This window comes from Diabrotica virgifera, chromosome 3, assembly GCF_917563875.1.
Source record: "Diabrotica virgifera virgifera chromosome 3, PGI_DIABVI_V3a".
NCBI classification, from domain to species: Eukaryota; Metazoa; Arthropoda; class Insecta; order Coleoptera; family Chrysomelidae; genus Diabrotica; species Diabrotica virgifera.
In genome coordinates, this window is record NC_065445.1 from 137063686 (window position 1) to 137087611 (window position 23926).

The following is a 23926-nucleotide window of genomic DNA, read 5'->3' on the forward strand; positions in this document are numbered from 1 at the left end:
ATGCTTTTTCTGTAAAGTCCAATTTTCGCTTGTATACAGTATCGTCGGTATCACAATCGTATTATATATTTTAATTTTTGTTTCGTGGGACAATTCTTTTTTCCTCAGAATTGGCGCTAGTGCGTAGTACAGTTTATTTGATTTTTTAGTTCTGTTTGTTATTTCGAGGTCTATTTTCCCATCATTGGTAATAATACTTCCAAGATAATCATATGCTGTAACTATTTCCAGTTGAGTATTTTTGCATTTTATAATTACTTTATTTTCTTCCTTTTCCCCGATGACCATTATTTTACTTTTCTCGATGTTTATTTCCATTTTTAATTTCTCTATTTCTTCTGTCCATATATTTATGAGTTTTTGCATTTTTGTCACGGAATCTGCTATAAGGACTATGTCATCCGCATATAATAGGGCTTCTATTTTTATTGGCTGTAATCTTTGGTATCCTATTGTTGTCTGTATTTGGTTCGTTCTTTCTCCAGTATTTCTAGTCAATTCATTCATGACTATTATGAATAGTAGCGGACTAAGACTGTCTCCTTGCTTGATACCTCTTTCCCAATTGAATTCTTCAGATCTTTCTCCTGCTATCTGTACACGTCCTTTTACTACTCCGTATATATTTTCAATTATTTTTATCAGTGTACTTGGTACTTTCATGTTCTGCAAGCATTTCCATATAATTTGTCTTTCTATAGTGTCGAATGCTGCCCTTAGATCTATGAATGCTAGAATGAGCTTTCCCCCCGAGTCAATACTTCTTTCTATTATATTTCTAATGATGTAAATGTTATCGTTTGTCTGTCTTTCTGGTCTAAACGCTGCTTGTTCTTCTCCCAGTTCTTTTTCTACCTCTTGTCTTAGCCTCTTCTCTACTATTTTCGTGTATATTTTAAAACATACCGATGATAAACATATTGCTCTATAATTTTCGCAGTTGACGTGTTCTCCCTTTTTGTATATTGGCACTATAAGGTTACTTTGCCAGTCTTTTGGGATTTGCTGCTTTTCCCATGCCTCTTTGTATATTTTCAACAACCAGGAAATATATATATATATAACCAGTTAAAAAGATGTTAAAGAGGAAGTACGACAACAAAGCTTAAAAGCAAGTAAAGCGGCGGGATCCCTTAATGACACAATCTGGAAGAACAAACACCTAAGACAAGACACAAAAGCAAGAATCTATAAAGCAGCAATTAGACCTATATTGACATACAAGGCGGAGACAAGACCTGACACATCTAAAACGAGACGACTACTAGAAACAACAGAGATAAAAATACTCCGACGAATATCAGGGAAAATCTGTTGGATAGGGAGAGAAGCGAAAACATAAGATCATGCAATGTAGAAGACATAAATGAGTGGGTGACAAAACGTAAACAGGAGTGGAACGAACACATTACTAGAATGGCAGAGGATAGGATAGTACGAACAGCACGAGATGTCACCAAATGGACGAAGAAGTATTGGCAGACCAAGAAAAAGACGGTGCGATGACTTGAATAATTTAGGAGGCTAATATTGAAGAAGAAACGGGCTTTAAAGCCTACATACAAGAAGGAAGAAAAAGAAGACGTATATAATAAAATTTATATAATATCTTGTGTAAATAATAATATAATATATTCTCCTATCTCTTATGTCGTCCGCATATTCCATTTGTAACCATTTTTTGTTATGTATTTTTAAGTTTTAACAAATAACTAAAAAATAACATCGTGATGTTAATTAGTAGACGTATATAATAAAATTTATATAATATCTTGTGTAAATAATAATATAATATTCTCCTAACGCTGTGTCGTCCGCATTTATAACCATTTTTGTTATGTATTTTTAAGTTTTAAATCATTAAAATAATGAAATAACTAACCAAAATAAGCTAAAAATCTTTTAACTTTTTTTAGTCGTATTTTTATTATTTAAGAACTAGTAATATTTATATTTATAATAATTGTGTAGCCAACTTTAACAGATTGCCATAAGCTGGTATCCCAAAAATGCGAGCCGCCACTGTTAGTAATTCAAAAATGGTATTTAGGTTTTGCCCACCGTCGATCGGTGCTATTTATGATATTTAGTAAGATCTAATACATTCTTATAAATTTAACCAGTGTACATTTAGCTTTCGAACTATGATGACGATTTTTCTACTAATTTATATTATTGATGTCTTATTTAGGTACATGAAAGAAAAACCGTCTACAACCACAATATAAATAAGTGAATTGATAAATTTCGAGTTTTTTCGAGGCAGATTTTCGAAATAGGGGAAATTTTGACAGGAAAATCTAGTGTACCTATGTATTTATATCCCGTCGATTGAAAAAGCGAAGCATGATGACAAATAGTTCGAATTTTAAGTTTGCGTATCTGGTGTTAGTGTGTTGTTTTATTTTGGTAGTGGCGGCAAAAGATGCCAAAACAAACAATTATTCATCTGAACTTGTAGCTGTAGCTGTGGTAAGTAACATAACAATTTATTATTAATTATTTGGAAAACATGGTTAATAAATGAGTGGATTAGATAAGGGGTGTAAGTGACAAAATATTGTAAAATGAGTTAAGTGCACAAAATAATACTAGATGGTACTAAAAATTTAGTGGCAAAGACATACAGGTGAATTAAACTACTGGTGGCGACATGTCGCAAGTTCTAGTTTGACTACTTACAAAATATTTAAAAAGTATTTAAAAAGAGTTTGCGGCAATCATGTATAACTACACTTGTATCCCTTTGCCAGTAAGGTGTTTGATATTATTTTTAGTGAATTGCTTAGTATCTTTTCAAATCGAGCTCTAAAAAAGTATTCAAAATAAAGGAAATAATAACACAAAATATTTAGTCAAATATACAAAATGGATGTATGTAAATGGTTTTCAAAATATAGCTCGCTTAACCGAGATAATGAACGACAAAATAAAGGGCTTACGAAGAATGCAATGGTTTCATTTGGAATAAAATGGTAAAAATGAAAATGGTTCATTGAAAAGCAGAAACCTTGCACATTGCTTTATGAGGATACACGGTAAGATTTTCCTTTTAGCACTGTTGATTCGAGAAAAATTAAAAAGGTGGGATGACCTTGGGTTTATTAAAGGTAAGAAACAAAACATGAAAGGAACTCCCAAGAATTGAAAGTGAATATTCCTTTGGAATATGAAAAAAACACTAAACTGTACTTCATCTCAGATTATGATGAATAAATATGTTTTTTTTTGAGAAGAAACTATATTTAACGTAATTTTTCTTTTATTTTACTTTAAGAAATTCGTAAAGTACTTAAGTGACAAAGAGAAAAAAGTGCAGTTTGAATCAGAGAGGTACAAGTGCAAACGTTGTTTTATAATTTCAAATATATTGAATGAAAATAAATACTAACTTTAAAAATCTTTTAAAATAATTATGTAAATAAAATGTATACAATTAATTCAAATAAGTCCATAAGTGATTAATTCGCTGTAAAATTTACTATGTAAAATTAACTTTGACTTCGTTTTTCTCAACTAAATAATTTTATCACTTGTACCCCTTAGCATCTAATCCCTTAAATAATTAACTTTTAATTTAATTTTGAAAATTGTCGTCATCGTCGCGACAAGATTTCTCGAGAAATGATAAACATTAAGTTCATCCATATTTTTAAATAAAATTGTGGCTACTTTCCATGAAATATCTTCTTCTTTTTGCGTAGACATGACTGTCCGTTTTTTCAATAAGTTGTCATTCCATCGATTTCGTGGTTTTCGCACTGTTCGTTTTACTACTGGGGAACCGCCGTCCTCACTACTGTATTTGTTGTCATTCGTCTTATGCGGTTGTTCAATTTTACTTTTTTGTTTTTTTACCCACTTATTAATGTTGTCCACCTTGCATCTCTTTTCTGCACTTCTAGCTCTGTTCCATAATGTCTTACCATCGATTTTTCGAAAGATTTTAATCTCTACTGTCTCTAGCGTTCTTTTTGTACTCTCTGTATCTGCCTTTCATTTCTTTTTTGATATTTTAATTTCTCCATATTGTTTCATTCAGGCAACCTGCGGCTCTGTTTGCTTTATTCACTTGACCTTCCACTTCTGTTTCGAGCTTTCTACAGATGGATATTATGATGCTTAGATATTTATACTAAAAGCATCACAACATATGGATGCGAAGTTTGGCCCCTAAAAGACAGACCAGAGAAAATGCTTAGAGCAACAGAAATGGACTTCTGGCGCCGTTCGGCCGGAATATCTAGTAGACAAGGCGGAAATGGCGGGTTCGTTGGAAAAAATATTCCCATGAGATTTTTTTTGCATAATCACATTTGCGAGACACCCCAGAATAAGGTTCAAGAAGTCGCCCACGCGAAAACTGGTACACATTTTTTTAACAATTTTTTTTTAAATAAAATTGTAAAAATAAATATTTTTGGTCCAGACAACATTTTTAGGTTTTTTGGGCCATTCTGGGTAAAAAAGGTCTCGTGTAATTTTTCTCTAATGTTGATCGTTTTATACATAGTTATCAGCAATTTAAAATTTGAAAAACGCGAATATGGCCATTTTTAAGACTTAATAACTCAGTTAAAAATTATTATTATTAAATTCAGAAAGTGACCAAATCAAAGATTAAAGCCTCCAGTACATGATCCTAAAGAAATTTGTGTCATTAATTTATTACTAAGCTGTTATTTTTAATTATTAATAATGAGCTGTAAGATCGTATTGACGCGGCTGTAAATGTGAGTGCGAGCAAGATGCACCATTGACTGCCGGAATGGCATCTCTCTCGCATTCATCATTGCCGGCCGCCTAATACGTGCATGGCGCTCATTATTTTTACTTAAAAATAACAGCTTAGTGATAAAATAATGACAAAAAATTTTTCAGGATATTGTAGGGCGGACTTTAAACTTTTATTTGATTACTTTCTGACTTTCATAATAATAAGTTTTAACCGAGTTATTAAGGCTTAAAAATCGCCATTTTTCGTTTTTTTCAATTTAAATTGCTTATAACTCTAAAACGAGCAACTTTAGAGAAAAATTATAAGAGACCTTTTTTGTCCAGAATGGTCCAAAAAATCTAAAAATCCTGTGTCCTATCCGAAAATATTAATTTTTGCAATTTGATTAAAAAAATTGAAAAAAAAATTTGAACCACTTTTCAACTGGGCGACTTCTTGAACCTTATTCTGGGATGTCTCACGAATATGATTATGCAAAAAAATCTGATGGGAATATTTTTTCCAACGAACCCGCCGGTTTCGCCTTGTCTGTAGGCGCGACAGAATAACAAACGAGAGAGTCCGAGAAATCATGGGGGTTACACATACTATTGTTGACGACATCAGGACGAAACAACTCAGCTGATACGGAAACGTAAGGAGAATGCCGGAGAATAGAATACAAAGACAAATATTCGAATGGCAACCAAGATGAAGGCGCAGACCAGGAAGGCCTATAAGAAGTTGGAGAGAAGGGGCTGACAGAGAAATTAGGGACAGAGAACTCCAGGACGATCTATGGAATGACAGAACGAGATAAAGATTGGAAATCGGAAGACGTCGAAGAACGTTGTAATCCGATATTATATATATAGATATTTATACTCCATGACTTGTTCTATTATCTGACCTTCCAGCTCTAATTTACATCTTAGTACAGTGCACAGATTCTAAAGGTGTCGGTGGGGGATGGCGTCTATGCGCAGTATTACACAGTGGGTGTATGAAGGAGAAAGTATTCGAATAATGAAATAACAAATAATATAAAATTTAATATTTCATTCTCAGAATAGAAAATTATTTCATTCTCAGAGAGAAAGAATATTTTCTCTCTCATACACAGATTTTAATATTGCGCATAGACGTTATCCCCCACCGACACCTTTAGAATCTGTGCACTGTAGATTGCTGTTATAACCGGAATATCAATTTTCTGGCGTTTATCAAATTGGTGCAGCATACGTTGTAAATCCTTTTCACTTTGAGATATTAGTATTGCACCGTCTGCATAGCAGATTGTTTTACTTTCAGTTCCTACTTTGTTCAGTATTTCATCCGTAATCAGGTTGAACAATACAAGACTAAGGGAACCCTCTCTTATTCCATTTCCTGCTTCAATTGGGTCAGTCAGTTCTTCTTCTACTTTTATTGCTATTCGGTTGTTCTGGTAGATACTTTCGATTGTTTTAATTATTCCTAGAGGTTCCTCTCTTTCCTACAGTATCTATGTGGATAATGTCATTTAATTTGACCTTTTCAAATGCCTTGTTGAGGTCCACGAAATATAAATTTGCTGGTTTCTGTATTAAAATGACTTTTCTTGAGCCCACCTCATTATAAATATAGACTCGGTGCATAATCTTCCCGACCTAAAACTTTGTCGTTCTTCTGCTAATGTAATAATATTATTCGGTTTGTTTGTTATCAATTTGGTTGTTAATTTTAATGTTGTGTTTAATAAATTAATTCCTCTGTAATTCCCCAGGTCCCATTTATCTCCTCTTTTGAACAGAGTTATTAGGATACGTGACCTCGATTCTTGTGGTATTCTGTTTTGTTCTATTATTTTTTAATCAGTTTTAATCAACGGAGGATCCAGCAACCTTGCAAGTGGGGGCAATGAAATACAAATTTCTCGTGACTGGCGTACGCAGGATTCTTTTTCGGGATGGGCTGTTATTTTCTTATTCTTCATGTACCATGTCCTTTCAGAACTTTGGTTACCATCATAGGTATCTTAATTTTATTTATTGTCACCCTAAATCAACCATAAAGTTCTTCGTCCTGGACTGCGTTTGCCTGCTAGTTTCACTTGAATAATATTTTGTAGCAAACTATATTTGGGACCTCTCATTAAACGTCAGAAATAATCCAGCTATCTCTTCTTGATGCTTTTTATAATCGCAGTAGTCTTGCTGAGACATTCTAGTATTGTGGAGTTTCGAATCTTCTCCATCCAAAACTCTTAAAATTCTTCTATTGCACCACATTTCGAGAACCTCAAGACCATATAAATCGATTTTATTCACAGTCCAAGACTCGACACCATACAGTAAGACCGAGAACATGTAGCAGCGAAGTAGTCGGATCCTTAATGCCAATTTTAGGCCTCTGTTACATAATACTTTGGACATCCTTCTAAAAGCAGCGCTTATTCGGGGGGTTTTATTAAATGGTCATATTACCATAACATAGCATTAACAATTACTATTTTTATCTGGTCTCTGGCATTGAATTGAATAGATGGCAATTGAATAGATTTATTGTGGGACTTTTTCATTTATTATGTTCCAAAGACTTTTAATAATTTTCGATTTCAAGGAATTCTGCCATATTTATGTTTCAGTTATTCAGTTATCAACAGGACACAAAATTTACTATTTATGTTCAATCGTAATCTCTTTCTTAAAAACAGTGTCAGTAGACACCAGGCGAGGTCTCAAGGAGGGAGCAATTGACTCCATTGACCCCCCCCCCCCTTGGATCCGCACCTGGTTTTAATACACAGTTGTGTAATCAGGTCTGTTAGTCTTCCGTACTATAGGAGTTCATTCGATATTCTATCCTCTCCTGGTGATTTTCTACTTTTTAATTTTCTTAATGCTTCCTTTACCTCTGCTTTTTCAATGTTTATTCATTCCTTTGTCGTATTTCAGGTGTTGGTGCTTCATTATCATCACCTTTATTAGCAAAAAGCGATCGGAAGTATAGTCTGCCAATGTTTCATTCTAAATATGTTTTGTTTTTATTAGTTCGTTCATGTCTTCGTGTTCCATTCGTTTATAGCGGTTGTAGTCCTGTTTGTGTTTGTTTTTTTTTTGTTCTGTTCTGTATTGTAAAAAGGCTTTCTTCTTGTCTTCACATTTTATCTTTACTTCATCTCTAAACCATCGGGTTTTCTTTTTTTATATGTTAATATTCGTTACTTTCCTACCTCCAAGTGATTCTGTTGCTGCGTTAATTATGTTACTTTTGAGATTTTCAATTTGTGTACAGATACTTCATGTTCCGTGACGAATGTTGGCGATCATCATGGCAATCTTAACGAGGAAAAGATGCACAGATGTTGTGTTGAACCAGGTTCTGAGGTTCTTTAACCAGGATGTTCTTCTTCCTGGACGTCGCTTTACAAATATTTTTCCTTGCAGAATGGCTTGTAGGAGGTCGTATGTGGATTCATTTCGCATAAGGTGTCCAAAGTATTTGAACTTTCGAGATTTGATGGTGGTTAGTATTAGTACCTCTCGGTTCTTCCCCATTCTTCTAAGGACCCGATCAGTCCATGGGATTTTAAGAATTCTCCGATATAGCCACGTCTCAAATGCTTTCAATTTTCGGCACCTATCTTCGTTCAAGGTCCATGATTCAACACCATAAAAAAGACAGAGAAGACATAGCATCTCAACATTCTTACTTTTATACCAAGAGAAAGGTTGTGGCTCTTGAAAAAGGCCCCCATACGGTTGAATGTTGATCTAGCTTTTCCTATGCGCGCTTTTATCTCTTGGTTGTTGGTCCATTCCTAATTTATTATTGTGCCGAGGTAGTTGTAGTGCCTCACTCTTTCTACAGGGGTCTGGTTGATATAGAGTTGACCTTCTGTCAACGACCTTCGGTCAATGTATAGGCATATGTAAATACAATATGTTTTATTTACAGATTTTTAGACATGGAGACAGATCCCCTTTGGCATCTTTTCCAACAGACGAATACTTTAAGAACCTTAAAGATTATTTTCCCATGGGACTCGGACAATTAACAAAGGTAAGTTGCTTTGCTAACAATTACAAATATGTATATTAGTACACTGGACATTATATTATGCATATTATGAATCGAAAATTAATTTATCCTCGTAGCAATAGTAGTTTTTCATTTGTTTTGACGTTCCCTTATTCCACCCAAAACAACAGCGAAATTTTAAATTAGCACTTTTCCAAAAAATTTGCCCATTGATTGGTGCCAATATGTCAGAAGGCCAGAAGAAGACCAAGACGACATCATTGCATCCTAAGCAAGATGGAATAAATCGAACGATTCAAAAAACACTTTTCCAAAGGTGTCCAAAGATCAAACTTATTTGGACCAGTACTTTCATTTGTTACTGATGACATACCGGTCGGCTATTAATTAACACTGACTAGAGCCGCTCTTGTTTGATGTTTGTATTGCATCTGCCATGTGACCTTAAGATCGGCAGAAAACTAGGCAGGCCAAGAATACATCCATCAGATAAAGTAGTTAAGAATGAACAACATCCACAAAATTAACCGACAATAGATCCAAATAGCTAGTGATAAGGCGAAAGAAATATAATATACAATCCGTAATGCAAGCTCTACAAGTAGGTGACCTTGTCTGGCGACAGAATACCCAACGACATCGGAGCTTGTCACATTCGCTGTGCTTGACTCCGACCGGAGCCAAAGTGATCCTTTGCTAGATGCGCAATACTTCGATGCGCAACTCTCGAAAAAAATCATCAGTGAATGTGTTAAAGACAAAAAAATCCTTATGAACATAAAAAAAAAACAAAAGATTTGATATGCCGAATTAAAAAAACCTCCAAGAGACCAAGAGGGAAACGAAATTTTGTTCACATAGATAGTCTTGCCCCATATGTCAACTCAAATGATTCATAAGAAGCAAAAACCTCCCAACATTAAAACAGAGAGTCGCTGATCAAGTTTAACGAGTATATGTCAAATTAGCAGATATAGTTGATTCGCTAATCTAAGACAAAACTGTCTACACTACAATCATAATAAAGATGCACTAGAAATAAACAAGCACGAAGAGCACTCCCAAATCATGATTTGGGAGTGCTCCTCGAACATTCAACGTGTCATGGTTTGTTTATTTCTATATAGTGCATCTTTATTGCGATTGTAGTGTAGACAGTTGTGTCTCTGATTAGCGAATCGACTATAGAAGAAATACTAGATTTGGTGTGCCATCGAAGTTCAACAAGATCTTTTTAGCGTCCAAAAAATGTCTTCATAGCTCATTGTGTCTCCCAAGACCCTAATATGATGAAGGCATAATTATCTAATCAGTATCTAACATCCTGTATTTCGTTTTTTTTCTTTGAAATAACAAAACAGCACAAGCAATAGCTACACCCAAAAAAGGGACTCAAGGTTCACAACAATACCATATGCAAAGGGCTTATCAGAAAAATTAAAAAAAGATAGGGAATCAGTTCAATTTAAGAACAACATTTAAAACCACCAACACAGTCCAAAACCAAAGCAACATTTAAAGCTTTTGCTTTCCTTTCAATGATTATTTTAGGTTCAGCACTGATGATGTTCTATAATAGATCAATAACGTTCTGCATTTGTGATGTAGCCCTTTAAGGGACTTTTATTAATAAATTATATACCTTTTATAACATTAATAAATAAGAATTTTTATTATATCTGGTAGATATACAACCAGCTCATTTTCCCTCTGGATTTATTAATTATTGTTTTCAATTTATATTTGAATTTTAATTTTGAATCAACACTTTTGAACAATATCCCTACCTTTAGACAAGCAGTTTATAATAGCTAAACGCAAGTATTTTGGCTTTTATAATTCCTAGTGTTATTAGGTCTGGCGTATTTCGTTAATCAGCAAGCATAAGATTTTATTTAATTTTAGAAAGGAATTCAAAGACAGTACAAACTAGGACAATGGCTCCGCCAAAAATACAAGGGCTTTTTGAATGAATCATACTCCAATAAAGATATATACGTTCAGTCTTCAAACATAGATCGATGTTTGATGTCAGCCTCCGCCACATTGGCTGGACTGTATCCCCCAAAAGGCGACCAAGTATGGAACGATGAACTTCTATGGCAGCCCATTCCAGTTCACGTAGGATCAGAGGCATATATGAGAAGCCAAGATTGCCACAAGTTAAAAAAATTATACAAGAAAACATTAAAAGTGTACAACAAAGTTTTCAGAGAGAGATATTTACAGCTTTTCGAGTATATTTCCGCATATTCAGGATTTGAAGATGTAACTATTTTCAATGTAGCGTCTGTGAGAAGTTCTATGAATATATACAAGCATTACAATACCTCGTTTATTCCCGAATGGATAAGAAAAATAGATCAGAAAACTTTGGATTTTATAGCAGGTAAAAATTCTCCTATTGCTTTATTATAAATATTATTGCTTTTTGTTGATCAGCCATAACGTTGACTATTTATTTACTCTAAAGGGGAGTCTGTGCCTCCCAAGGATTCTTACTATAGTCTTTTTGTATAGCCTCTTCAAGGAATGGAATCCTATTTTGAATGGAGGTGGGTGCTGATTTACTAGAAATGACGACGGAGAACATGGCAAGGTCAGAGGAGAAGGTGGTCGTTCGTCGACTCTTGGTGGTGGCCTTTCTCTTCAATGCTTCGTAAATCAGTGGTCATTCGATAGAAACAGCGGGTATACCATGACACATAGTGACAGACATGTCATACCTAAGAACTTAACCCTCTCCCCACGTCTTCTTTGGTCGTCCTCTCCATTTTTCGTATTATTTGGGAGTTCGACGTTGAACATATCCAGACCATTTTAACCTGTGCTCTCCTATATTGACATCAATCGGTGTCACCTCTAACTTTTCTCTTATGTACCTACTCATTTCTATTTTAACCTTTTTTGTCACTCCAATCATCCATCTAAGCATTCTCATTCTGCCACATGCACGCATTAGTTGTTCCACTTGTTTTTGGCTGCCTAACATTCACTTCCGTACATCATAGCTGGTCTTATTGCAGTCACGTGACACACCACCCGCTGCCATACACCCACCTCCATCAAACCTTAATAATTCTACTGCTTGCATCTCCGTTGACCTCTCAATTACTTTGTATTACCGATCCTAAGTATCTTGTATCTAATTTTTCTAGTTTCTTCTTCTACGGCACTACAGCCCAAATTGAGCCTTGGCCTCCTTTATTTTTTGCCTTTACCCTTGCTTGTCTGTGGCTGCTCTTCTCCATACACGGACTCCTAAAAGGGCTTGTGCGTCGCTGTTTACTGTATCTTCCCAGCGCTTTCATGGCTTTCCAACCGGTCTCTTTCCCTGCATTCTAGCATTCAGTGCTCTTTTTGGTAGCCTATCCTCTCCCATTCTTATCACTTGTCTGGCCCATTGCAATCTTTGTATTCTAATGAAGTCTGACAGGGGTGCTTCCTTATAAAGTATAAAGTTCGTTGTTGCATCGACTTCTGAAGATTCCGTTTTCCTCACAGGTCCTAGTATTCTCAGTTTTTCTAGTTTAGTCTAGGCCAAACTAGTTTATCCTGATATTAATGTGGACACTGCAGTATAAACTAGTACGGCCTAATATAAACATTATATAATACCTGATATAAGACAAAATAAATAAATAAACTGAATAAAATACTCTGTAATTGGATATAAGATTATCATTTTTAATAAAACGATAATGATTCGGCATACACTAATGGACAACTGGAAATTCAAACAATCATATAAAAAATAATCAGTGTTTTTTTATAAAAACAATAATTATACTTCAATTGTAAAATTATTATTTGTCATTTCATGGATAGAGTCACGGAGTGCAGTCACTAAAGGTGGATATGAGCTATTACCTCCGATTTCGTTGAACCTCCATCGATTTGCATGAAAATTGGTGAGTGGTTAGAGGATGTCTCAAGGAACAAAGATGACATGGTGCCAACTTGCGCTTTTACCATGGGGGTGGATGCCACCCCTTCTCGGGGGTGAAAATTATTTTCTTAAAAATAACCCCATACTTGGATAGAGGGACAAATTCCAAACAAAATTTGTTATATAAAGTTATTAAAATAAATCAAAACTTTTTGAGTTATTAAAGATCAAAAATTTTAATTTTTCGTGAGAAAAATGCATGTTTTTAGTCGATTTTTGATAAATAACTCAAAAACTATAGGTTTTAACAAAAAAGTTATTATTATCTATCAAAATTGAATCTAATAAAAAACTAAATAAACTCGTTGCTAGACAAACCTTTTAGTGTTAACTGAAAGTGAGTTATAGGTAATTGAATGTATATTTTTTTCGGCGAGTACCCAAATCTAAGTATTCAAGCTTAAATAACGGAAAAATGTACTTAGAAATACTTAGAAATATCTATCAACTGAGCCCCCGGACAAGTTGATTCCATTAAAATTTATGCTCCAAAATTTTTTCAAAATTTATCTTCTAAAATTTTTTCAAAAAAATGTTATTGTTATTTTAAATAACTCCGTTAATGTTTTCGATATCAGGTTCATCTGAAAACCTTTTGAAAGTTAATTCCAAGGACTATTAAACCGCGTTGAATTTAATCTTTAAAACCCTTTACTTTTTTAAAAATAAAAGGTTAAATGGCCCCGGTTACAAGGTCCTTGTAGCAAAATTTAAGCTTTAAACGTTTCTATCTCGGTTATTTTTTACCCAATAGAAATAGTAAAACTGGTAAAATATTCAACACAGAAAAAACTAAAATTTGGTTATACAGTGTGTCCACGGATGGGGTGCCCAAGAGGAAAAACTTTTTTATTTTCAATTTTAGCGAAAAATGTCATTCTTGATAAAACGTTTTGCTTGTTCTAAAACCCCATAAAATGAAATAAAATTCAAGATTTTCAAATCCTGCTTAATTTTATAGCCAATTTTATGTAAATGCCTATAAATTTTTGCACTAAGTTCGAAATTGTAACAATAATAACTTGGGAGAACAACGCTTTCGCTTCTCTGGATTATGAAGCCAGACTTTGTAGTTCTCCTTGAATCATCAAATTATGTATTAATTATATAATTATTAATCCAATAATTTTTATAATGAAATTTATTACAAGATAAATTCTTTATTGAAATCGAATTGAAGTCGAAAAAAATGACAATTCGCAAATTATTTATCGGAGTTGACAGTTACTAAGCTACATTGTGGCTTGGCAACAATAGATTATTGTTACGATTTCGAACTTAGTGCAAAAATTTATAGGGATTTACATAAAATTGGCTATAAAATTAAGTAGGATTTGAAAAACTTGAATTTTGTTTCGTTTAATGCGGTTTTAGAACAAGCAAAACTTTTTATCAACAATGAAATTTTTCGCTAAAATTGAAAATAAAAAAGTTTTTCCTCTTAGGCACCCCAACGGTGGACACACTGTATATCATTTTTAACGTATATTAAGTATGTTTGGAGTTATTATCAAAAAAAAAAAAAAAAATGAAAATTACGATAATTTTAAAAATTCTGATTTTTTTAAATTACACCTTTTTTTCAAAAATATGCATTCTACTCGTAAACTGGTGAAAATTGTTGAAATCATTACTTATGCTAATATAAAAAAAAACTATAGTAAGGATTATTATAAATTTTAATTTTTCACTTTTTCTAAAAAAATTTGAAAGGGTTCTCTTATTTTCATCATAACTTCATGTTTTCATCATAACATCATAACTATAGCTCATTTGATAGGTATTCCGAAGTGCTTTAACAAGTGTTCAGCAGGTATATTTTATAAAATGCATAGTTTTCCCGTTATTTAAGATTGAATACTTAAATTTAAGTACTAGTGGAAAAAATATACATTCAATTACCCATAACTCACTTTGAATTAACATTAGTTTAGTTCTTCAAGTGAGGAGTGTATTAAATTTTTTATTATCTTCAATTTTGCTAATAATAACGTTTTTGTAAAAGCTTATAGTTTTAGAGGTATACGTGAAAAACATCTTTAAAACATGCATTTTTTACGAAAAAATAAAATGTGTGATCGTTTATAACTCAAAAAGTATTGATTTATATTAATAACTTTATATAACAAATTTTGCTTATAATTTGGCCCTCTATCGATTAGTGGTATTATTTTTAATAAAATAATTTTCACCCACGGGAAAGGGTGGCATCCCCTCCCAGGGTAAAAGCGCAAGTTGGCATCATATCACCTTTGTTCCTTGAGGTATCCGCTAACTACACACCAATTTTCATGAAAATCGATGAAGGTTCAACGAAATCGGAGATGAAAACCTTCAGTTACTGCACTAGGAGTGCATTGGTGACACTTAGAATTGCGGAATATCATTGTCTTTTTGCACTTGCATCTGTTTATGTAACAGTTTGTGTTGCATGTGTATTTGACAAAACCTTGTCCTTTAAACTGAATCTCGCGTAGCTGCAACCACTACCGATATTTCAGAGACTTGGTTTAGAACTTTCGACTTCAGCTTTGCAGCAAGAAATCATAAATGAAATTCAGGATGCAGATAACTGAAGAAAGGTAATAGACAACAACAATTTCAATATTAATCTAAGAGAAGACAGTGATGCTAACAGGCAAGGGTGATCTCATAAACATCATTGGAGTTATTCTTCAGACAAATGACTGATTTTACAAAGTTGGCAAGGAACTTAGTGTCCTTCACAAACTATATTCTGGGTTTTATTTTTTCTTACTTAACACATTCACAGATACGACTTCATATGCATGTTCCTTTGAAAATGTCTGCATCTGCAGTCGTGTCCACGAATGTGTTAATAAGCTACGAGAAATTCGGTTGGTTCAGGACAAGGTCTTGTCAATTGCAACTGCAGCAAAAACTATTCCACAAACAGATGCAAGTGCAAGAAGGCAATGACGCTATGTATCATATTATATAAGTGTCACATATAAGGGTCATATATAAGTGTCACCAAAGCACTCGATAAAAATAGTTATTTTACTAACTAGTGCGGAAAGTCATACTTTTCCGCACGCGATTGCAGTTTGCCGAACGACGCGAAGCGGAGTTCGGTAAGCAGTCGAGTGCGGAAAAGAGACTTTCCGCAAGAGTTAGGAACAATAATTTTTCTACGAGCGTTTAAAAAATGACCAAATTTTAATCAATTAATTGAATTAAAAAATAACGTTAATAAGTTATAATAATCCCGAATTAAAGTCAATGCGGTGCCTAAATACCTGTTATGCAGTAATGAATGGTGTATATCAATACAGGTTTTAAGAGGATGGGTACGTATTTTCGGCTGCAATGCTATTCAAATATGGAATAATTTTTTTCGAATCCTGAGAAAACTAATAAGTATTTTTAAAAAATTTAAACGCAGAATGAAAGATTACGTTATTAGCGAGGGCCAAAAGTCCCTAAGAACTTCTATAATGTTTATTTTAATAAGTTACAGGGGTGAAAAACTAAGAGAAAATTTAGTGTAATTTTTAATTTCAAACATATCATTCAAAATAAACTTTTTATTTATTCTAAGGGGCTTTCGGCCCTCGGCAATAATATAATCTTTCATTCTGCGTTTAAATTTTTCAAAAATATTTATTGGTTTTTTCAGTATTCGAAAAAAATGAACACAATGTCCGTGGTAATATTTTCCAAATCTATCTTTGTTATACAACGCACTCAGTCGAATAGAATATTGTCAGCATATCGTCAGTCAGTGACAGTCAGTGACAATTTTAAATACAGTAAAATCTGTCAGTAACGGCCACTAAAAATGAAAGAACTATTGGCCGATATATAAAGGTGGCTGCTATTGCCAGTTTTTCTAGTCTACATATAATTGGTTTGGGAAATTTTTAAACTGGCCGTTAAAATAGGTGGCCGATGTTGGCAGGTGGCCGTTAACACAGGTTTTACTGTATTTGATATGACATCGGGAATATTTTAAGTTGTTGATTAAATAATATTGATATACATATAGTGTATTTGATAAATAATTAATTTAAGACGTGAACTTTATAAAAGTTATTTATTGTGTATTTTTATGAAAGGTCCAAGCAGAGAATACATGAAGATATTTTCTGTGATTCAAGTATTTTGTTGTTAAAGATGTTCAAAATTGTAAGCGTTCCATAGTAACAATATAATTATTAAAAAATCACTTTACCACTTTTCCTCTTTTTTCGATTGCGTATTAGTTTTTGTTGTACATAATAAATTATTACAATCACTGAATACATAGTTAGTGAAAAAATTATCACATTTATTAAATGAATTAATAATTTGCAATTATACAAATATCAGTTATCCAAGAATATTCAAAAGCCATCTCTTTAAGTTAATTATGGCATTGTCAAGTAGAATGACATTCTAGTAATGTTTACATATCCATACCAGTGTGAATTTTACTACACGTAATTTGCCATGTAAAGACAGAAAGAGTAGGGAAAGCCGTAAAAATATTTGCGAATTATGTACCCATGGCCTTAATATTTTAAAGTCATAGCAACGATGTCAAACAAAGAAATTATTGTCAAAAAACATGTCACACACTTTAAAATTTCCACGCATCTTTACTTACGAATTTTAAAATAATTCAGTGATTTAGATGGCATCAAGTGACGAAGAACAACCCCCTATCTGTTACCGGAAAAATCAGCAAAGAGGTACACGAAAGAACACAACATTTTTATAAGTTGGTGTAAAGAAAAAAGTGTAAATAGCTTAAAAGAAGAAGTTCTTAGCTTGTTTTATTAGTCTATCCAAAATCTGCAAACCAAATACTTTGTTGTCACGCGATTCCATGCTCAAGGCAGTATTAAAAATTGAAAAAAAATGTCAATATAGGCGATTATTTTAAGTTAACAGCATATTTGAAGACAAAATAACGTAGGACTCACGCCAAAAAGCAAACATTTTCACCAAAAAAGAAATTTCAAAATTTTTATCTAAAGCTCCTGATGACATATATTTAATGATTAAAGTAGCTGCAATATTTGGATATGTAGGTAAATTCAGTGCGGAAAAGTAATGCGGAAAAGTAAAACTTTCCAAGCTAAAACGCGTGCGGACTTTTTTGCACGCTCGTAGAAAAAATAAATAATATTTTTTTAAAATTGAGGTTTTTTATAATAGTATTGTTTTTATTAACAATTGTCTGAACTGGGTAGGACATAGGAAGAATGGAAGACAACCATTGCACATAGTGAATTATCGAGTGGCGACCTTCTTCTCCTTGTGCCACTCCTATCGGAAATTGGAAATCATCAAGGCTATCTTGACCTTGTTTACAGCTAACCCAAAAAGTTCATTAGTGGTGCAGCCAAACCACTCTCTAATTTTCCGCAACCATGACATTCATCTACGGCCTGGATTCCGTTTTCCTTCTATTTTTCCATGCATTATGTTTTGAAGTAATGCGTGTTTAGGTCCTCTCATCAGGTGACCCAGATATTCGAGTTTCATCCCTCATTATACGTCAAGGTTTGTGACTCTTTCAACTCAACTTATCTTCAGCATTCGACGGTAGCACCACATCTCGAAACTTTCAATATTTTTTATGTTGTTCTGTTTGAGAGTCCAGTCCTCTACACCGTATAATAGCGTGTTAAATACGTAGCCTCTTAGCATTCTAAGAATGCTAAGATGCTAAGAGTGGCGACCAAGGGCAAGCAAAAGAAGTAGAGTCAGAAATCAAACAAGATAGACTGATGACATCAAGCGAATGGTTGCCCACGAATGGATGCAAAAAACAGCAAACATATATGAATGGACACACCTAAGGGAGGCTTAAGTACATCCGACGGTAGATGGAATAGCTGTTTATGATGATGATTACCAATTGTCTATTAGTTTTAACGACGAATCATTGTCGCTTTAATAAAAATTATCTTACATCAAATTCCAGAGTATTTCATTCAAATTAGCTATTTATTTTGGCTTTGTAGGTATACTACATAATGTTTATACTAGGTCGTACAAGTTTATCCTGCAGTGTCCGTATTAAGATCAGGGTATACAAACTAGTTTGGCCTAGGCTAAACTAAACTTACGTGCATAGAAATCGGCCCACTTAAAAATTTGGTCATTTTTGATGTTTCATATTTCATAAACCTGTTGGCCGATTTAAGTGATTTTTTGAACATGTTATAGCCTGATTCTTTATCAATACCACTGTGATAATATTGTTGCTAAACAGGTAAATTTTCATTGTATACCGGGTGTACCAATCAAACTGTGTTTTTTTCTCAAAGTTCGCATCACCCTGTAGAATATTCTAGCATTTATAAAATACTGAAATTAAAACCCAACTATAGCCTCAGGTTTTCTTAACATTCTGTTTCTTGATTCATTCGTTTATGTTGGATAATAAAACAGTTAGGTACTTTAACAACTACACATGTTCTTAATTAATACACGGTGTTTCTAAATAAGTGCGACAAACTTTAAGGGATAATTCTGCATGAAAAAATAATGACAGTTGGCTTTATAAACGTATGCCCGCAAATGTTTCGTTTCCGAGATACGGGATGTTGAATTTTTTCTTACAAACTGACGATTTATTTTATTGCTTTAAAACCGGTTGAGATATGCCAATGAAATTTGGTGGGTTTTAAGACGTAGTTATTGCACATTTTTTGACATACAATTAAGAATTTAATATTCACTATTAGCGCGCATACGTGTAATATGACCGATCCTATTACCCGTATGCACGCTAATGGTGAATATAAAATTCTTAATTTTATATCAAAAAAATCCGCAATAACAATCTCTTAAAACCTACCAAATTTCATTTGCATATCTCAACTGGTTTTAAAGCAATAAATAAATCGTCAGTTTGTAAGAAAAAAATTCAACATCCCGTATCTCGGAAACGAAACATTTGCGAACACACGTTTATAAAGCCAACTGTCATTATTTTTTTATGCAGAATTACCCCTTAAAGTTTGTCATATTTATTTAAAAACACCGTGTATTGATGAAGAACATGTCAAGTTGTTAAAGTACCTAACTTTTTTATTACCTAACATAAACGAATGAATAAAAAAACAGAATGTTAAGAAACCTGAGGCTATAGTTGGGTTTTAATTTCAGTATTTTATAAATGCTAGAATATTCTAGCGAACTTATGCTAGTGATGCGAACTTTGAGAAAAAAACACAGTTTAATTGGTACACCCGGTATACAATGAAAATTTACCTGTTTAGCAACAATATTATACCAGTGGTATTTTTAAAGAATCATGCTATAAGATGTTCAAAAAATCACTTAAATCGGCCAACAGGTTTAAGAAATATGAGCCATAAAAATGACCAAATTTTTAAGGGGGCCGATTTCTATGCACGTAAGTTTAGTTTATTCTTTAGTTTATTCTTCTATAGTCAAATAATTTAATGTCAATATTTGAGTTCACCAACATTTCATTTTACGTATATTATAAATTAAGTTAATTTTTTTTCAGCAACAAAATACATTATCCCAACTGCTACTCAAATTCTAACGAGACTTTCGGTAGGTGTTTTTTACAATTATCTCTTTGAAAATCTTGATAAATTTATTGACTCATCGGTAACAGACAAACCACAAAAATTTATGCTAATGGCAACCCATGATACAACAATATCACCCATATTAGATGGTATGGGCCTCTATAATATGAGGCCTATTGGATTTTCAGATGCTTTTATAATAGAGTTAAGAAAAACCAACGAAGGGAGCTATTTTATAAATTTTCTCTTTAAATCGGAAGATAAATTAGAACAAAGGGTTCTTAAGGACTGCGAATTCGATTGCAACTATAGTGCAGTTAAAAAGTTACTGAAAAATGTGACTATTGACCTAGATACAAGAAGAATGGAATGTGCCGAAAGAGGAAAGATGAAAGCGATCAAAGATGGGAAGGATGATATTTACTAGATATTTTAATTTATTATTTTTAAGACTCTTACAGTTAAATCAATTATTTATTGCGTAGTAAATATTATCTTATTATTTTAGTAAATCTAGAGTACCTACTTCTTGCAAACTGTATCTGCAACAGGCTCTATTAAATCTACCCACATTAGTTTAGTTTAGGCAAATTACGCTTCATATCTTTTGCATATTTTTTTTATTTCTAAGAAATTATTTAAATTGGTTGCTTTAATCTTCAATGTAAGGATATGCTTGTCTTCTTTTATCTCCACCCTTGACAAATGCCAGAAACATTATATAAACGAGATAGAAATACATAGGTACTGCACGAACATCACCTGTTAGTATATTTCAGACATATGACTCCCTCCACAAATTGAATAAGAATAAATTGTACAAGCTTTGAATATTCCTTCGAAATTAGTGAGACTGGTTAAACATTGCCCAATACTATGAGTGACTCGGCATTGACAGAATACCGAATAGACCATCGCTACACTAACATGATTATATGTATACTATATATATTATATTATATATTATATTATATTATAATAATATGTACCAAAAGGCAACGTCTAGCGTAAGATTATCTGAGTAACAAATAAATAAATTCTGTATATAGCGAGGAGTACGGCAAGGAGACCATCTCACTAAAGCTATTCACAACCCTTCTAGAACACACTTTTAAGAAGGCAGATCTATACGAATATGGTATCAACATAAATGGCGTCCTTATAGCCGATCGTATGGATGATGCAATAATAATGTTGAACAAATTATATCACGCTTCCTTAGAGGTCGGTCGGACTAAAGATTAACTTCAACAAGACGCAAAAAATGACTAATCTGGTGCTAAATCGTAATATTGTTGCTGATGGAATGGATATTGAGCAGACTGCATCTTATAAGTACTTGGACATAAAATTCGGTTGGAAAGAGATAACCTGACGTGCGAGCTTTCACGTCACATAGGAGTAGCCTGGTCAGCGTTTGGTAAACTGAACTACACACACCCAAACTTACATGGAATCACCATGTATTTCAAAGTAATATTTATTTCTTTTGAAAAAATTGTTGCGAAGAATAAAGGTTTTTATTGAAACTAAACAAATATATGAGACAATCGGATAGTACAGCTCGGTATGGTATAGGTTATTTGCTTGAGTTGCAAATTGAACGAAAATAAATAAACTAGCTTTTGCGTCCAAAAACGAAAATATGCCTGATGTGGGGTTATAGAACTTCAACGAGGAAAGATTATTGGTCTTGTGGAGAAAGTCATTTTCTCAGAGGGACATAGCTGTAGAGCTAGGCGTAATACAGGGCGTTCTGTCCAAAACCTATGCCAGGAAACAGGAACTAGGAAAGCTCAAAAATAAAGCAAGGGAAAGGCGCCAAAAGTAATAGCGGTTCTCCAAGATCGTTTAATTGTCCAATCAGCTGAAAGAAACCCAACCATTTCTCACCTGCAGTTCCAAAGGCAGCTTTTGGAAGCTACAGGTGTAACTGTTTCAGTTGAAACGATAAGATGAAGAGTTCATACCAAGAAGTATACAGCAAGAGACAGTTATGGGTTCCCGAGTTATCCAGGCAGCATAAGATTGATCGCCTAAATTGGTGTCTTAACCACCAAAACTGGAACATTGGGAATTGACAAAATGTGCTATTTTAAAAAAAGTCAGGATTTGTGTAAAATCAGATGACCCATGGAATCGTGTACTTAGAGGTCGAGGAAGACAAGCAAGAACGAAAACTGTCAGAATTGTGATCCGTAAAAAAACTCCTTTAGTTTTCATCGAATCAACTTTAACTGCTCACAGGTATGTTGATAACCTATAGTCAGGCTTTGGAGAGGTGCAACAGGGGAAAATTTAATTTTATTGCATGATAATGGACCTCTACATACCATTAGAGTGACTACAGACATCATTCAAGCAGAAGGTATCCCTTGTTTGGAGTGGCCTGCTTGCTTACCCGACCTTAATCCTATAGAGTATTTGTGGGATATGCTTAGAAGAAACATTAGAGCTCTCCGGGATAATCCACAAAACACCGCACTGCTAGTACAAGCTGCTCTTAAAGGATGGAGCAACCTACCACAACAAAATGTTGATAATTTGATTAGGAGCGTGCCCAAGCAAACTTAAGCTGGCACAAGGACTAGAGGTGATAACACTGACTACCACAAAATACAAAAAAATAAATAAAAAAAATTTAAACATTATTCGTTTTACATTGAAATTTTGTATGCTATTGACTTTAAAACAACTACTTTCAATTTGTTTGTTAAATATTTTATTGTTTTATTTAATTGTTGTGTATTTGTTATTAAATTGCTTTAAATAAATATTGTTTGACTTCGTGTGTTTGTTTTTTTAAATTCGCACAAAATAGTAAGAAATATCAGATGATTCCATATAAGTTTTGTTATGTGTGTATATTAAAATCGGACTTACCCATTTTAGTGGAGTCAATGAAGGTGGATATGAGTTATTACCTCAGATTTCGTTGAACCTCCATCGATTTTCATAAAAATTGGTGAGTGGTTAAAGGATACCTCAAGGAACAAAGGTGACATAGTGCCAACTTGCGCTTTTTGCATTTTAGGGGTGAAATACACCCCTTTTTTTTAAATTATTTTTTAGATTTCTGAAAGTGCAGTCACTGTAAGTTTTCACTTCCTATTTTGTTGAACCTTCATCGATTTTCATGAAAATCGGTAAGTAGTTAGAGGATACCTCAAGCAATAAATGATATATAGCATCAACTTGCGCTTTTGCACTTTAGGGGTGTAATACACCCCTACTTTTTAAATTGTAAAAAATGCAGATTTCCGCATTATGGCGCAAGTAATCTCGTTTAATTAAGAAAAATAAATATTTTTTTTATATTTATGTGCATGAATTACATTTTATTTTTATTTTTCAAACCTTATAGCAACCAAAAATCCGAAAATTAACAAGTCGAAAATCACGAAAACCTTATTCTTCTATATTTCTGAAAGTGTAGTCACTGAATGTTTTCACCCACGATTTCTTTGAACCTTCATCGATTTTCATGAAAATTATTGATTAGTTAGAGGATACTTCAAAAAACAAAGTGATATGGCACCAAGTTGCGCTTTCTGCATTTTAGGGGTGAAATCCTTTTTTTTTTAATGATAAAAATGCAGATTTCAGCATTCTGGCTCAAGCAATCTCGTTTAATTAAGTAACATAAATATTTTTTTACATTTATGTGCATGGTTTATAATTTTTATTAATTTTTTAAACCTTATAGCAACCAAAAAT

The 23926-nt window shown here is 33.3% G+C and overlaps 1 protein-coding gene across 1 annotated transcript; it reads left to right on the forward strand.

The window, feature by feature from the left end:
- The first annotated feature begins 2134 nt into the window (after positions 1-2134).
- On the forward strand, positions 2135-23530 carry LOC114339718 (testicular acid phosphatase homolog). The gene is made up of 4 exons (XM_028290394.2): positions 2135-2472; positions 8657-8761; positions 10646-11129; positions 20182-23530. Exons 1-4 carry the CDS (start codon positions 2347-2349, stop codon positions 20634-20636), a joined length of 1170 nt encoding a protein of 389 aa, XP_028146195.1. The 5' UTR covers positions 2135-2346; the 3' UTR covers positions 20637-23530.
- Positions 23531-23926: the final 396 nt, after the last annotated feature.